The 18197-nt window shown below is 47.0% G+C and overlaps 1 protein-coding gene across 3 annotated transcripts; it reads left to right on the forward strand.

Moving 5' to 3' along the window:
* Window positions 1-362: 362 nt before the first annotated feature.
* On the forward strand, window positions 363-7603 carry LOC127334546 (uncharacterized). Of its 3 annotated transcripts, none has more exons than XM_051361034.2 (5): window positions 363-665; window positions 780-3005; window positions 3255-3435; window positions 3581-3629; window positions 7148-7603. In XM_051361034.2, the coding sequence occupies exons 2-5, from the start codon at window positions 847-849 to the stop codon at window positions 7198-7200; spliced, it is 2442 nt and encodes an 813-aa protein (XP_051216994.1). In that variant the 5' UTR covers window positions 363-665; window positions 780-846; the 3' UTR covers window positions 7201-7603. The 3 variants fall into 3 exon arrangements, with proteins under 3 accessions (XP_051216994.1, XP_051216996.1, XP_051216997.1); XM_051361036.2 differs by having other exon boundaries at window positions 784-3005; XM_051361037.2 differs by having other exon boundaries at window positions 832-3005.
* The last annotated feature ends 10594 nt before the right edge of the window (window positions 7604-18197 follow it).

Consider the following 18197-nt stretch of genomic DNA (forward strand, 5'->3'; position numbering starts at 1 on the left):
TGAACTAAGCAACCAATCACGCACAACCCATTTTCGTTTTCCCCGAACGAGAAAGGTCTCGTGGGCAACCAATCACGCCCTTGCTGACCGAGTCATAAATTTGATTTTTTTTGAAATAACGTACTATTATTATTGGAAATTAATAAAAAAAATCCATATTATTTTTAAAAAATCGCTGCTATTATAGGAATAGTCAAGTCACCGGCGAGCATAGACCTTCTCCGTGCTGCCTGCCCATCACATGTGTATTGTGTGCGACGATAATAATCCCATCCCTCTCAAGTATGAGAGCGAGTGGTGAGCCCACCTGTCATGGGCAGAGCAGCCACAGAAAGGACCTCCCCAGCAAATAGGCATTAAATCCACGCGCGCATTCACGCCCGCATCCGAAACTGATATGCTCCGACCCACCAAAAAGGCACCCATTAATCTCAATCTCCACCCCTTTCCGCTTTCCTCTTAAAAATCCATGAATTCCTTGCCGTAGAATTCAGATTCGCCGACCGCCGCCGTCGCCTGCTTCTCATACTCCATAATTCTTTGCGGCCTCGATCAAACTGGTAGGAGGAGTTGATACAAACAAGAACTGGGGCTATCGGAAGGAGGCAAATTACTGCCCCGATTCCGCCTCGATGATGCCTCGATCGGCGATTTAGTGCCCATTTGTGAGTTCATTAACCCCTTTCACCTAGGGTTTTCGATTCCTCTCGTCAAGGAAAAGCTGCAGGGAATCGTAATCACTCTCCTTTTTTCCATCTCCGCCTTTTTCTTTTCTTCAGAAAGAAAGAATTAATTTTGGCGAATTCTTCTTCGTGGATTCCGCGGAGCAAGGCGTGACCGGCCGCGATGCAGTACCACCACCACCGCAGCCGCCTGCCGCCGCCGCCTCCGCCGCCGTTCGGCCGCGGCGGTGGCGCCGTCTACCCCCGCAGCGGCGGCCACATGCAGCTGTACGCCCCTCCTCCACCTCCTCGCCGGCTGCCGCTTCCTGCACCGCCCCCGCCCCCGCCGCCGCACCGCAGGCACGAGGTGCTCATGGAGGCCGGCCGCCTCGCCGCCGAGTACCTGGTGTCCACGGGCGCGCTCCCGCCCTCCTCCTTGCAGCGCGGGGGCGGCGACGCGTGGGCCGTCCCTCCCCCTCCCCCTCCCCCGCCGCTGCCTCAGCAGCTGCAGGAACCCCCCGCCTTCTATGGCAGGAGGAGGTACGACGATGCATACAGCAACAACCCTGCCACCCGACCTAGGCGGAGCAATAGCACTAGCAGTAGCAGTAATACTAGAGATAATTTTGATTACAGTAATGGTGGTATTAGCTACAATGGGAGGGGGAAGAGGAAGTATGGGGAGTACAGAAGGGGGCATTTGGATTGGGGGAGGGAGAGGGAGCAGGAGAAAGGAAGATCCACTTCCAATGGTCGACGATATGAGGAAGATAACGATGATGACGGTGCTCCTGGGTTTCGGATGGAGCGGCGGGGAAATGATGAGGCCAGGAGCTGTGTGACGGAGGAGGTGAAGGAAGCGACACCTTCGATGGCAAAGGCTGTAACGCAGTTGGAAATGGAGGATATCCGGTCAAACGGAGTGAGCTCCAATGGTAATAATCATATTAGGAAGGATGCTGATGCTCAGGAGCCAGAGGTGCAGTCTGAGAATGAGGACGGTGACATGGAAGAGAATAAGGTAGTTTTGAGTTCAGAATCGGAGATGGTGGATAACGGGATGGCCACAAATGGTCATGCTAATGCCGCTTCAACTCTAGCTGTTATGGAGGAAGCAGAGGCGAAACTTTTGCTAGATGGTAAGGTTGTGGATGAGGAAGCTCAAGATAACGGCAACGTTTCGTGTGGGACTTCTTTAGATCCAATTGCCTTGGATGATGACATGGCGAATTTGGAAAATGGTTTGCATTTCGACAGCAGGAGTTTGCTTAAACACTGTGACTTCGCAAAAGCCCCAACGAAGCCCAGGTCGGTGCGCCCACATAGAAAGGCAGCAACTGAAACAGTTGATCCAGTTTCTTCTGGAGAAGGTTCCCAGATGGTTGTCGATGAAGCTGCAAATGAGAGATCTTTGACTAACACCCCGTCAGACAACAGAGAAGATCAAACCTGCCAAGAAAACACTGGTTCTAGCACAGCTTGCAGCGAAATAATGGAACCTACGCCTCTCCAAGAAAAGAAAACATCAGTTGTGGCTGAAAATATGAGAGAAGACAGTAAGGATGCACAACTCCATGTTGTCCAGGAATCCAAGGAAGAAACGGATGTATCACCTTTGACAACTTCTCACAAGGATAGCTCGATGAAAGAAAACGAGTTATCTCCATTGGCAGCTTCTTGCAAGGATGGCTTGATGCAAGAAACCAACCTATCTACGTTCAGAGAAACTCTTGAGGATAGTGTGATCGAAGAAACCGACCTTTCTCCATTGATCGATTCTCACAATGAGAGTTTGATTGAAGAAGCCGGCCTATCTTCATTGGCAGATCCACACAATGATAACTTGATTGAAGAATCTGACCTATCTCCATTGGCAGCTTATCATGAAGTTAGATTGATGCAAGAAACTGACTTACATCAGGTAATGTCTTTGCATGAAGATAACTTGAACCTGCAGTTCAAGGAGGGAGCTCAGATTTGTGATACTGAAATGCTGCCGGAAGATGTGGACTTGATTGAGTTGTCTGGTCAAAAGAACACTGTTGGTGTTGAACTGTTCACTAACGCGGAGACTAAAACTATCATCAAAATGGAAGAAGAAAAGCTGGATCAACCCAGCTCATTTAGAATACATAATAATCCTGGATTTGGCCGCTCTGTACCAGGATCTTCTGTGGAGCCACATAAACATCTGCAAGAAGATTTTGGAGCTAGGGCAGGTGACAATGTCAGTGGTACAAATAATGTATACCAAGATCCATTGGGCAATAACTCTGTCCAAGTATTTGATATAGAAGATGACACACAAATTGAAGTTGCGGGCTTTGATTCTTCACAAGCAAAGTGAGTTGCTTGGCCTGTAGTTATTTCCTTGTCTAACTTTTTTTTGCTCGTATAATACCATGTTACAATGATCTAGGAATTACTTGGTAGCCCTTAAATATGGCGTATGTGTTTCTCTCGCTTATGTTTCTGTGTGTCAGGTAGCCCCTCGAATAGTCTGTGGTGTGATGTTGTTACATTAGCATATCAAATGCTGTTTGTTAAGTTTGCTGCTTTAGGGTTTCTACTTAAAGATGCAATTTTCAACAGGAACGATATGATATGCTCTAGCATGGATGGCATGATGCACCCTGGTATACATACCAATGATCTTCCTGTTATTCAAGATGGTTACAATCTTGCACTTTCTGATTACCTCGTGGCTGATATACCATGCTTCACATCAATGCAACCTGATCTTCAAGCTAGTATCTGTGCCAATGATTCAGAGGTGAGACTTCCTGGTTCTTTTAGATAGTTTTCATGTAGAGGCCCTAGAATGAAGTTCCAGTGAATGATTTTCCATGATTTTTTATCAGTCTTTTACTGCACTCTTTGAGAGGATAGCACATTAATTATTTTTGTTTCCCTTTCAGGGCATTCCAGTCATGGATGATCCAATATATGGGTCCCTCACTGATATAGGTAATGGAGACTAAATTTTTTAGTCACCTAATTTGCTTTAGCACTTTAGGCCTCCATTAATTTTCCTCTTGTCTGATTTTCCTATATTAGTCTCAGATACATAGATAATTAGTTATCAGTTGCATCTGTTTGTTTGTGCAAAATGTTGTGTCTATTTTTGTTATTCTCTGGTGGAGTATTACTGGTATAAGATTTTCTGCTCACTATTCTTGTAAAAATTGAAGTAATATTCTGGTATGGAAAGTTAGATATATAATGTGTAATTTACTATATTTGCACACATCCTATTTCTAGGGAAGAAACCCCTTAGAGCATCTTCAGCAGGTCCCATAAGAGTTCGTATCATAAAATCGTTTTTCAGTAATTCTGTAAAACATACGCCGCGGGCTTGGACAGATTAGATACTGTGAAGAACATAAGAGTTCGCCGTCTGTACCTCGTGCCGCCTCGCCCTGGCACACGACTCCCACGCTGGAACCTGCCGCCGCAATCTCTTGTCACACCCGGCGCGCTTCCCAGCCTCGGTGCCATGGCTCCACCCACCATCGGGTGCCCCCACGGTCACACCGGTTCTGCCCCAAGCGCTCCACCGCCGCTGCACCTTGTCCTGCATCCCTGCCGCTGCAGGTGTGCTCCAGCTGACTGTCGCCTTCCTCTCTCGCCGGAAATTGAAGTTTGCCGCAAGGAATCGAACTCGCCGGAAATTTGGTCGAATTCCAGCAGGTCTGGCAACGGAGCATCCTGAAAGTTCCCTCCCGCCAAATGTTTCTCTGTTTACAGTTCACTGTAAAATTCACCCTCCGAATTGACTATATGAAGTACCCAGGGGTCAATTTACGGGACACTGGAAAAAAAAATATGGTATGGGCCGTTTTGCGGGATCTATTCGGTGCGCATTTTTTTTGACACAAAACAATTTTGGGTTTTCTACGGAATCCGCTAGAGATGCTCTTAGCTTTGTTCTTAGAAGGTGAGGAGACTCGAACCCGGGTGGGCTGGGTGGAACCTTGTCTCACTATCCAGTACGCCCGGGAGAGCACAGGGTCTCAAATAGCCCAAGTAATTACAGATGCAGTGAGTATCTTGAACCCGGCTGTCCATGTTGGGCTTCTCACTAGGTCAAGATTTTAATTATATTATTATTATAGCAATCCATCTCACCCTGTGCTTGACCTTTTCCTATCACTTAAAAGTGGGGCCACAACTTATGTCCGTTGTTACGCTGAATAAATGGTGGTAGCACATACTCAAGCTACACTAACTCAAATTCACTTTCAGTACATGAAAAGACTACCAGGTTAGAGTAATACTAAATCCAAATACATTAATTATTCATTGCTCAACAAACACATTTTCACTTTCAGTACATGAAAAGACTACCAGGTTAGAGTAATACTAAATCCAAATACATTAATTGTTCATTGCTCAACAAACACATTTTCACACTGTGAGGCCCTGGAGACTTGCTCAAGATTAGAATTGCCATCTATGCACAGTGCGCATTGATAACAGTGGGTAATAAATGCCTGTTAACGCTTTCATCTGACTGGGCAACTTCTAAGTACATCTGTAATGCTCCCTGCTACAAGAGATGAGATCTCTAATGGCTTTTGTACATTAGCCCTTTAATCACCTTAGTTAAATCTCCATTCTACTTTCAAGCGTAGACCATCAAGCCCTTCCTAGGCCTTCTTAGAGAATGCCAGCTTGCCGCATGCATAATAATCTCCTACAATATTGACCTTTTTACTGGCTAGGTTCTGAACCAACCTATGCACTTTATATGACAACTTCTATTGGAAAAAAAAACAGAATGTTTTCACTGCTGTATAGGTGGAAACCAAACCGGGGGCCTCATGTTCATGCACCCCCACACTTCACCACTTTGAGCAATGTTTACTTACGTTCATGAAACATGTATATCAGTGTAGTAGTTATTAAGCTTATTATAGCAAGTGGTTGTACTTCTGCATGTGTACATATAGAAGTCACTATAGCACACACAATATCCTTTGCCTTTGCAACTCAGTGGCATATGCTTACTAAGAAAATCCTCCATGTTCCTAGTTTCTGTTCTTGCTGTTTTTGCTCATACTGTTCAAGTCGAATGTGCGAATGTTCTCGCTGTCTCATGGTTACCTGCCTGGTGTATTTATTTGAGCGGTCACCAGCGTCATGGTTTTGACTCGCTGTATAGTCGCCGGGTCGTTTTATCAAAATCACAGGGACTCGCGACTAAACAGTCGACTAATCACTGAGTCGCTGGTTGGCGATTCAATTTTGAGTCACGACTCAGAAACCTTGACCACCGTAAGTTTAGTAACATATGCTTTAAGGGGTAATAAATCCTCATCAGATACTTAATACCCACATGTTTGCACAAATCATCAATGCTGATTTTCTATTTGTGTGAAAAAAAATTTAGTTAAGTGAGAAAAGAATATGCTTTTTCACATCTTAAGAAATTATCACTGCCTACATAACTATTCCTTCATCTGTGAAGTTCAGACAACTGGATCGTTCCCTTTCCCGAATAACCCATACTATAATCATGAGATAAATTCTGGCGTGGAAATTTTGTTACGTATAATTGGATGTACAAACAAAGATCACCTCATTGCACCTGATTTACAGCCAAAATAATTATCTGAATCTGGTTCAACCTGTTTGTTTGTGGGACTTTTTTTTTCTAGGTGTGGTCTTACTGTTAAATCTGGTTCAAGTGTATATTTTTTTTTTATAAAATCATTCTCCACATTGGAATTTATTTAATAATCGAATATAATGCATGGAATCATTCTTAGCCCTCTCTATTGACTAGCTTCTTACTCCATCTTACTCCACCAAATTGGAGTGTACACCTATTTTAACTGATTTAATGATCTGTTTGATATGTGAAAAGATTGGTAATTTGTGTTGGAATCTGTCAGCTAATCTTCTTATATTAAGAATCAAGTGAATACGAGAACAATATTGGGTTGCTAGAGAAATGAATGGCAAACTCATACCTTAAGAATTAGAAATTGGGGATCACTTGATAAATAGTCATACTGTAAATCATGTGTGTTCAATTGCTTGGTAATTTGAAAAGAGCTGCATGGTTGATTCATACTACACCCTGTCTAAACTTGTGAACTTTTATGTCAACTGTCCCACTAAACACGCTGTAAAAATGACATACACTACAACATTGGCTCGTTCTTGCTCTATCTGTGTGAGCGAAAATACCATGTTTTTGGACTAGAGATGGCTATGAGGTGTAGCGACTACGGTGCTTGATGTATGAATTCCGCCTTGACTGCTGAGAAGCTACTACTCTTTTTTTCTGGTCTAGGGAAAGATTCCGGATTTTGTCCTTCTTTCTTTGATTCTTAGATTTTGCTTAGCAGCCATGACACTGAACATACTTTTTGCATGTTATTGTTAACATTGTGTACTTGGAAGCGTTTGTCGGGTGACATTTTTTGGTTCAATTTTCTCCTGGAGCTTAACACTTTTTCCCAATTTGCTGCTTTCAGGTTTCTTGGATGTTTGGGGGCAGCCAGCTGAGGACTTCGGGAAATTCTTTTAAGCTGTTGCCGAAAGCAGAAATTGTTCAGAACGTGGCAAAAAATAGCATGTGTAGCATAGCGTAGGCAAGAATAAGAAGATTGCGCCTCCTCCAAAGATATGGTGTATCAGCCGCAAAGTAGCAATAGAGAAAATTTAGATGTTAATACTGGTCTCATGAGGCAAGTCCCTGATTCAAAGTTGGTTTTCTGTGTAGCTTGATGTGGTAGGATAGATAGGTCCTCTGCTGTGTCATTCTTGATATACGGTGAGCACTGTAAACCTGCCTTCATTCGATGATGATTGGGTCGGTGCATCCTAGACATTGTGCTGCAGGTTGGACTTTATTTGGGTCAACGACATGTATGATCTGTTTCTGGTCATTGAGATGCAAGGATGGTAGTGACATGCTGGTGCCCCAATCATTTATTTTCTCTCGAGAAAAGCAAAGGTCCTTTGCGTCTCATTTTATTGAAAAGATAGTTTTGTTTAAAATCCTCCTAGGTGGCAGTTTACATTACACACACACAGTTGCTTTAATGCACATCCCAGGTCGTCGGTAGGGCAACCCTAAGCCCCATTGCTCCAGCTCTAGCCCAGAGGGATGCCTCTTCCGTGACTTTGGACATCAGGTTCCTTTAAAAACACAGTCATTCCTATGCTTCCAAATCATCCATGGTAGAAGTAGTGCTGCATATTCTAGCCCTTTGCGGGGAGGTTTGGGCGTCGCTTGTTTTGTCCCATTGCTCCAGCTCTAACCTAGAGGGATGCCTCTTCCTTGATTTTGGACATCAGGTTCCTTCAAAAACACAGTCGTTCCTATGCTTTCAAATCATCCATGGCAGGAGTAGTGTTGCATATCCTAGCCCTTTGCAGAGAGGTTTGGGCGTCGGTTGTTTTGCCTCCACCGGCTAGTGAAGATGGATTCGTCCGTGTCTCTTGGCGTGCGGCACGACAAACGCATCCATGCCAAAACCTCATGCCAAACTTGCTTGGCGAAGGGGCAGTGGATAAGCAGGTGCCGCATGGTTTCGGGCTCCTGATCACACAATAGGCAGCGGGGGTGGTGTTGTCCCTTTCTCTTCCCAATGACGCCCCTCAAATCCTATTGGTCGGCCGAAATTTTGGCATTTTACCCATTTCTCATCAATAAAACATACTTAGTTCAACTTGAATACCATACATATAAATTCAAATACATGAGATCCGGCATAGTACCAACTCCAAAATAAAATAAAGCCCACATCGTTTCAACAAACACATGAATTGATCAATCTTCTCGACTGATGATTTATGAGGCTAAGATCGGCTGTCATCACATGTGTCTCCTCCACGAACAACCTGAGATCAATTTCTTTCGCCCTTGTGGTTGCATCAAACTTTGTGCTGGTGGCAAGGTTGCATCAATGTGAAGCTTCTCCCTTGGCGATGGCATTGATGATACTTCTCTTGAACGATATCCATAAATCCCTTGAAGCGGTCAACTTTCTTCTATTCTCAAATTTTCCCTTGGTAATAGACTTGTTGTATTACCAGGAAGCCAAAGGCCACAATATATAGTACAGGTGCAAATATGCAGGAAGCCCCTAACATATTGGGAAACCACAATATACAAATATATACATCTAACACCCCCCTCCCCTCAAACTCATGGTGGATCCACAACACTGAGTTTGGAGAGTAAGAAATCATACTGCGCTCGGGTTTGTGCCTTTGTAAAGAAATCCGCCAACTGCAAATCTGAAGGCACATAATGAAGCGCAACAACCTGAGCCTGCACCTGAGCACGTGTATAAAAAGCATCAACACCAATATTCTTGGTAAGCTCATGCTTGACCGGATCACGTGCAATACTGATAGCACTTGTACTGTCAGACAAAAGTGGAGTGGGAAATCTGCAAGCAACCATCGTAACCAGGTCACCTCAGCAATCAACAAAGCCATAGCCCGCAGCTCAGCCTCAACACTCGAACGGGAAACCGCTACCCGTTTCTTTGTCTTCCAAGCAACAAGCGAACCACCAAGAAACACACAGCAAGCAGAAAGTGAATGACGATCCGTAGGATCACTCGCCCACGTGGCATCTGAGTAGCACTGGAGCTGGAGAGAGCTGGAACTAGGAAAGAAAAGGCGACGAGTGATCGTGCCACGAAGATAACGAAGAACACGGAGGAGATGACTGTAGTGAACGGTGGTAGGAGCTGAGACAAACTGACTCAGAATATGAACAGGATAAGAGATATCAGGACGAGTGACAGCAAGATAAACAAGACTCCCAACAAGATGGCGATAACGTGTCGGATCAGGAAGAGGATCACCATCAGTAGGACGAAGCTTAACATTAAGCTCCATAGGAGTCTCAACAGTGCGCTCATCCCCAAGAGCATCACGAGCAAGAAGATCCTGAATATACTTTTCCTGAGAGATAGAAAAACCATCAGGAGTGGAGGAGACCTCAATCCCAAGAAAGTAGCGAAGAGGACCATGATCAGTCATAAGAAACTGATCACAAAGACGAGCCTTGACAAAGGCAATATACCCAGGATCATCACCAATAATGATCATATCATCAACATAGAGAAGGAGAAGAGTGCGTCCACGAGGAGAAGTGTGAACAAATAGCGCTCGATCATGAAAACTAGGAGAGAAACCAGCAGCAGTCACCACAGAGGCAAAGCGCTCAAACCAGGCACAAGGGGCCTGTTTCAGGCCATAAAGAGAACGCCAAAGACGACAAACCATCCCATCGGGAACAGAATACCCAGGAGGAGGCTGCATGTAAACCTCCTCACTCAACTCGCCATTAAGAAAATCATTTTGAACATCAAGCTGGGACACAGACCAGCGTCGAACGGAAGCAACAACAAGAAGAGTACGCACAGTGGTCATATGAGCCACAGGGGCAAAAGTCTCATCATAGTCACGGCCGTGCTCCTGCTGAAAGCCATGAGCCACAAGACGCGCTTTATAGCGCTCAAGAGATCCATCAGAGCGGGTCTTAATTTTATAGACCTACTTACACGTGATAGGACGGACACCAGAAGGGGGAGAGACAAGATCCCAGGTGCCAGTGCGCTCAAGCGCAGCGATCTCCTCAGCCATGGCAAGCTGCCATTCAGGATGACGCTCGGCATCCCGATAAGAAGTCGGCTCGGAGACGATAGAGAGACCATACTGACTAGGAGAGTAATGGGCTGGAGCACGATGCTGACGAACCGGCCGTGAAGAGGGAAGCTCATCAGTAGAATACGACTCATCAGAAGAAGAGGAAGAAAAAACAACAGAGGAAGGGTCCGAAGCCGGAGAATGAGGAGAACTAGGGGAACTAGACGGAGGAGAGGATGGTGCCGAGGTCGAAGGGGGCGCATCAGAACTAAGAGGTCGAGGGGAAGGGACAGTGGGAGGTGCATCAGGAAATAGAAGAAAAGATATATCATCCACCGGGTAAGTACCAGAGGTAGGGCGAGGATAGAAGGGACGCGTCTCATCAAACTTGACATCACGAAAGATGCGCATCCGACGACCAACGGGGTCCCAACAGCGATAGCCCTTATGCTCATCACTGTATCCGAGAAAAACACACTCAACAGACTGAGCGGTCAGTTTGGTGCGTTTGCGAGGAGGTAGGAGGAGATAGCAAACACAACCAAATAAACGAAGAGTCGAGTAGTCTGGAGAACTACCAGAGAGACGCTCGAGAGGAATGCCACCTTGAAGGGCAGCAGAAGGCTGGATGTTAATGAGGTAAGTCGACGTAGTGACAGCCTCAGCCCAGAAATGCGGAGGAAGAGAGGAAGCAATCATCATAGCACGGGTAGTCTCAAGAATATGACGATGCTTCGGTGACACCATTTTGAGCATGGGCGCGGGACACGAGAACTGAGTGTCGTTGCCTATTCAACGGTACTCCAGAGGAGGTATCCTCATGGAGGGAAGAAGAAGTAGGGGCCATTGGGCGGAGAGTCCTCGGGACGGTGGTACGCGATTTACCCAGCTTCGGACCACCTGCACGATGGCAAGGCCTACTGCTGCTTGTCTGGAATTATCTGGGCGCTTTCGCGTTGTTACAATGAGTTGTGGTTATTCCTCTAGGGCTCCCGGGATCCGGCTTATAAAGGCGCACGGATCTAGGGTTTACATGGAGAGTCCTACCCGGAATACAAGTTGCGTAACTACGGGTACAATGTCTTGCCGTGTACGTCAAGGATCCGCCTTCCATCTATGTCGTGCAGGATCCGGATACCTTTATGGGCCTCCACGAATCCGGCCTCCTTCGTAGGTCGGTTGGGATCCGGCTTCCTGTTCTTGGGATGGACTTCATCCTTCAGGATCTACAGCAACTTGGCCGCCCGATGGGCCACATGCCACATCACCAACTATGGGCCACCCAGGCTTGCCGGATCTGGGCCATGCCGTTGATATACCCATAAAGTATACCCACAACAGTAGCCCCCGAAGTTCTTCGAGATTCATCATTCCTCCGACTTCAATCAACTCGGATCCGAAGAGAATCTTGAAGAGCTTCAAAACTTTAATTGTTTCCGATGTCATCTTACTCGGAAATCATCTGTTCTTCGTAACGACAATGTAGCAGATTTTCCACTTTTCCCGCGCACAACTTCCTCTTTTCCCGCGCTAAATTTTTGGAGATGCGAATCTCTAGCCGGAAATTTCGGGAGTGCGCAGTTAAGTTACCTCCACGTCGTTTTACAACTTTTAACCTAAGACACGTGTCATGCATCCAACGGTGTGACTGTTCATTTTCCACCGTCGGATCCGAAACGTGAATCTCCGCGCGAGGCCTATAAATACCCCCGCGCGCGGTAACTTTTCCATTCTTTCACCACAAACCCACCTTCACCTTCTTCCTCGCGCAGCGCCGCCCACGAGATCTCAACTCCTGCGACACCGCGCACGGGAAACTTCATCCGCCGCCGTTCCAAGGTCCCCCTCGACCCAAGATCCACGCGTTTGATCGGCATTCTGTCTCCGCCGCCGATTCATGGTCGCTAGAGGCTCAACGCCGCAAGTCCGATCACCTCAACCTCGCCGGCGTCCCGCATAACCACTGCGCCATTAACGGTAAGTGCGCCGGCCTCGTAGAAGAAGAAGTAGGGTAGATTCCGACTACTCAAAATTAATTTGCATGGGTGCAGCCGGAAGCATGTCGCATGATTCACCCAATTGTACTGGTAGTTCTCCAAATAGCCCGGAACCCAGTACATTAGAACCAATCTGCCCGGAACCCATTGCATACTTGCCACCATATGTTTCCGACATCAGGCTAGCTCAACCATTCTCCGCCTCTTCCAGCACTGCACTAGGCCGGATCCCCACCTCCAAAGAGATCCAAGCGGAAATTGAAGGACAGGCTAGGATGGCAGCTAAAGTGCAGGAGGCGGAAGCGAAGAAGGCTTCCAAGGCAAAGATCCGGGAAGGCGAGAAGGGCCAGTGGTGGCCTTGTGAAATCAAGGACTCGGAGCTGAGAGACCTCCAAAGTGAAGGCATGATTTCTCCACAATGGAGTTCATGCACGAATCCGACGTCCCCAAACCAGACGCGGACGAAAGAGTCCTGACAAAGGCCTGGGTTGAGCGCGGATTATCGCTCCCCTGTTCGGAGTTTTTCCTCTCTATCCTCAGCACTTATGGGCTTCAGCCCCATAATATCTGCCCGAACTCCTATCTCCTCCTCTCGAACTTTGTCACACTCTGTGAAGGACATCTCGGAATCCGCCCGGACGTCAAACTTTGGTAGTTTTTCTTCCGGGTGAAGAAAGAGACCAAGGACAAGAATATGGTGAACTGCGGCAGCATGACATTCATGCTCCGCACTGGCCGCATGTATCCGCCGCACGACTCCCACGAATCCATCCGGTACTGGAATGCCAGATGGTTCTATGTGAAGAACGTCGCCATTCCGGGTGTCCATGAAGGGCTGCCCAAATTCATCAACAAGCCTCCGGAAGAACTTGCCAGCTGGAGCTTCGTTCCCACGCTCGCTCAGACTCCGATACTGGAGGAGGCTGCGCGGAGAATCTCTTGGTTAGTCCACGACGGGCTAACCGGAACTCAGCTCACTATTAGCTGGTTCTCTCGGAGGATCCAGCCTCTGCGGTATAGCGCACGCTTAATCTGCACATACTCCGGGGCGGATGACCCCCTCCGAGTGACGCGCCACGATCTCCCTGCTGATTATCTCAAGAGGAGAATCAAAACGCTTGTGAAGATAGGCCGGGGCCAACCGGTCCCGGAATTGATAAAAGACATCAACACGAACGACCAATGTCCTCCGGTAAGTACTTGTACCTTTGCTATTCTTCAACTTCTCATATTTTTTGAAGTGTTCTAACTTACTCTCGAATCCTCCACTCAGCTCGATACTTTGGCGGAGGAAGATTTGCGCAACATACTTCGAGTCCTTGTCAGCGGCGGAGGAGGATCCGGAGGACGACGAGGAGGAAGAGGAGCAAGCGCCTCGAAAGGCCGCCCCTCGCCCTACCAAGCATTCCCGCGCCAAAGCTTCCTGCTCCGAAGCCGGAGCTAGCGGCGAGGCCTCCGCCAAGAAGCCCAGAATCACGAAGCCACCTCCGCTGAACTCCAAGAAGGCGGAGCGTGAGCGTATCAAACTGCTGACAACACCAGGAAAGCGATCGCGCCCCAACATTCCTGGCGCCACGTAAGTTTCCGAATACATCGCGTCTTTTGTTTTTGGTAAAACTTGTTACTTATCTATTTCCTTTGCCTGTTTGTAGGAATCCGAGTACCACCACCGCACGGACCAACGTCCAAGAACCCATCACGAAATACATGAAGAAGTCTCCGGCCATTGGTCCTGCAACGCCAGCTCCGCCAAGTGCTTCCCACACCACTCCTCAGCCATCTCCTCCTCAGGCGGAGCAATCTCCCCCTCCTGCTACAGCAACTCCACCAGAGATAATTCCGGTTAGCAGCGAGAAGGTGGGCGGAGAAAGCTCCGGAGGCAAAGGTCCTGCCCCTGACGAGGCTGAAGTTCAAGGCCGAGAAGAGGCGGAAGTCAATTCTTCGGGGAAAGCTGAAGCTGCGGCGAGTGATATCGTCATTTTTCTGAAGAACTTTGGAGATCCGGCTGATCTTACCTCCACCCCTAAGGCCTACGCGACCAAGTTCTTCAACAAGCTCACCGAGGCGGAGAAGTGGGATCTTGAACAAGATCTCCTTAACGCTATGATGAACAATGCCTGGGGGAAGCCTGATTCCGAGTCTTCGGAAATTCAGGACTTTAAAAAGGAGGTCGGCCAGTTCCTCGACAAGCTCCTCTGCAAGCGCAAGGTATTCCCCAGTAGCCCCCAAGTATATAGGCGGAAACTAGTCATTAGTTAGCACCTAAATACTTAGAAGAAACTCTTACTGAAGAAAAAATTTAAAATGTCGTGGTAGCCCCCAAGCATTATGGCAGAAATATTTTCGGCAACAATGCTTCCGAAAGACTTACTTGTAGAATATCCGGAATTTACTCCTGCTCTATTTGTACTTACAGGAACAGCAAGCTCTGCATTATGAGCTACACAAGAACATTGCCCTGCAGCGTCGCGTTACTTTGGGCCAGGCGGAGCAAATTCAAAGGTTTAAGCAGGAAAACACGGATCTGAAGAAGCAGCTGATAGACGCCCAAGGTTGGTTTCCGTCTCACTTGCCAATAATTCATGATCCGAATTCCAAATTGATTTTGATGTATCTTGGATAGGTGCATCTTCTTCCCTCGCCACCGCGTCCTTCGAGCTCGAGACTCTGCGCTCCTCCCAGAAAGATCTAGAGATGAAGCTCGCAGAGGCGGGGAAAAAGCTGGCGGAAAAAAGCTCAGAACTCATCCAGAAAACTGGTGAATTTGAAATGAAGAGAAAAAGCCGACAGCGAGACTGTCCAAAGGCAGCAAAAGGAGCTCAATGGACTCCGGAAGTACATGCAGACCGCGGAACAGCACTGGGACCTGCTCAACGAAGATATCATGGGTATGAATCCGGAGCTTGTTTTGATAACTTATGCATTGGGCTCAATCTGTATGCTTATATCCGGTTGTCTCGTGCAGAGCCTCTTGGATACAACGAGAAATGTCGGAACCAGTTCCCTCGGGATGATCTGCTTTAGCTTGCCGGAGACGACTGCAAGGATCTCATCTCCGCCTCCCGGAAGATTTTCCATAACTTATCCATCAAGAACAGCCGAACTTGCGAAGTTCGAAAGCTTATTCATAGAATGGACATTCTTCCGGAGCTGGTGGTAGATCTGCAGGCGTCGTCAGCTCGAGGTGCTGCCGCCATGTCCTTAGCTATGTGCCTAGCACATAACCCGGATCTTGATCTCGAATGGGTGACTTCCGGTGTTCCTCCGAACGCGGATGTGTAACAACCCAAAAATTTCAAAACAAACAAAATGAATTTCCCTAGTTCCAAATTTTGGAACCAACAAAAACTTTTATTAAAATAAGATTGATACATATAGATCTTGTTTAAATCTTGTGTTTTGCCATGATGAGTGTTATTATGCTTATGTGCTAAACCCTAAAACCCTAAAGTGATCAAGTGAAGAGCACCAACCCAATAAAATAAAAGAGAAAGAAATCAAATAAGAAAAACCTTAAACCCTAATCTTCTCCAAGTATCATTTGGATCTATTTTGAGAAACCCAAAATAAAATAAAAGACATATGGGGGCATATAGCCCTAATAGGTAAATCTTGAACCCTACCTTGTTATTTATGCTAAATGGTGGTGAACCATTGTGAACCCCACTAAACCCTAAACCTCACCCCTCTTTTCACCACCCTAGTTAAATTAAAATAAAGGGGAATTAAATAAGAAAGAGGCATATGTGCCTATGGATAAATTTATAAAACTTTACCCTAAGCTTTTCTACTTTGCTTAGAGGTTTGGAAAACCTTCATACACCTTACCAAAGGCTTATCAAACCAAATCCAAGTGGTTTCCAAAGAAATTAAAAAGAAACTAAAAATGCCATAGAGGCATATGAGAGAAAAGTGCAAATTTGTGAATTTGAGAAGATTGACCCTAGGACTTGTTGTGAATGGTTGGATCACTTCTATATACCATGTCAACACTCAACAACATCAATTGGGTCAAGCCTAGTCAAATTAAAACTCAAATGCAACATATGCATAGAAGCATATATGACACATAGCCATTCCACCCAATTTTGACCCATGACTCTAAACCTTGACCAAATGATGGGAAACCATCTCTCAACCTAATATAACACTAAATTGACCCTAACCCATGTCCAAGTGAAGCAAGGGGGACAATTTACAAAAATAATAAAATTTGGACCTCACCTCTTATGTGTTATGGCCAATTTTGCAAATCTTTGATCAAGACCTTTTGAAATGGATTCAATGGTTTGAAAATGTTTCTAAACTAATAAGAATCACATTAGAGTCAACAAAAGTCAACTCAAATGGGGAGAAACCAAATAGGGAGAAAATCTCCAAAATTCACTCACATACACTTAGCCCAATTTGCAAATCTTCAACCAAGGCCACCAATGCTTGATCTATTGCTTGTAGAATACTTATATATGATAAACAAACACAATTGAATCAAAGAAACAAGAATCAAATCAAAGGAAATCTCAAAACCATCTCACATGTGATGATGGTCATTTGTGTGATTTTTAACATGATCCCCTCTTTACCCCTCTGGCTTTGACTTTTCTTCAACCAAACTTGGTCAACTATGACCATGTCATCCAAGACCATATGAAGGTGAACAACTTTCATGTTGACTACCATACCTAATGTTGACCAGGTTGACCAGTATAGTGTTGACAAGAGGGGACTTTGAAACAAAGAGAAGATGATCCACTTTTTGAAAACTTGCAAATCATCACCAAATTGACCACCACCACCACCAATCTACTTCAAATATAATATGAATGCAATCCACCAAAGGAATTTCCAAAATTTAAAAATAAATTTCTTTCGGGCAATTCACCAAACACCTTGCAGGCAGTGTATATATTTGAAGCCCATACTGATTTTTACCATGGACCAAGTCCAACCCTGCACTCCCTCTGCATCCCTGTACCCCTCTGCATCACTGCCAAGCCCTGCCAGCCCTGCACCTTGACCACCTTGACAAAAACAACACCATGCCGGCCACCTTGTCACTCCACATGCTCACCCCCTCTCCTCTCCCATCCAAGCCACTCCACCATGTCTCTGAGCTTGCCTGGACCTTGCTGATGCTGACCCTGCCTGCCCTTGACCAAGTTGACGTCGACATCGCCCAGGCCACGCGCGCCCAGACGCGCCCAGCACCTGCCAGGATCGGCATGGACGCGCGCCAGGACGCCCCGGAGCGCGACAGGACGTCGCCGTGCCCCGTCGACTCAGCGCTCGCCTTGACCTCTCCTTGTACCTGCACGCTCACCTCGACGTTAGGAACCAAGTGGACACGCTCCCCTGACCTCGCACGCCCTGTCGCCGTCGTCACGGACGACGACCATCTGCCACTGCTGCCCGAGTGCGAGGACGATGACGATCGCGACAGACCGCCATTTTCTGCGCCGTCAAGTCCCACACACTCACAATGACGTCGCCTACACGCCTGCGTCATCGCCAGTCCATCACCACCCCTGTAGCCATGTCGTCGACGATGAGCTCATCCGAACGCCACGGCCACCTCTCGCCCCTATAAAAGGAGGCATCCCCGCACCTAGCTCTCCACACCAAACTTGCTCTCCTCCTTTTTCTCAAGCTCCTCGTCCACTCGCCTTGCTCGATTAGCCACCGCCGCCGTCCAATTTGACCACCGGAGCCCGCGGAGGTGCTGAGAAGGGCGCCGCCGTTGCAGCGCACCCCCGGCGACGCCACTGCTACCATCGGCTTCCCCTTCCTCGACAACGTCTTCTCCGCGCCTCGCCGACCCTCGCCGTGCCGCCGGTGAGCCGTTGACCCCCTGCCAGCGCCGCCCGTGCCCTCCCTTCTCGTTGGAGACGACGACGCACGTCGTGCGTCCGATCTGCAT

This window comes from Lolium perenne, chromosome 6 (assembly GCF_019359855.2).
Source record: "Lolium perenne isolate Kyuss_39 chromosome 6, Kyuss_2.0, whole genome shotgun sequence".
Classification (NCBI taxonomy): Eukaryota; Viridiplantae; Streptophyta; class Magnoliopsida; order Poales; family Poaceae; genus Lolium; species Lolium perenne.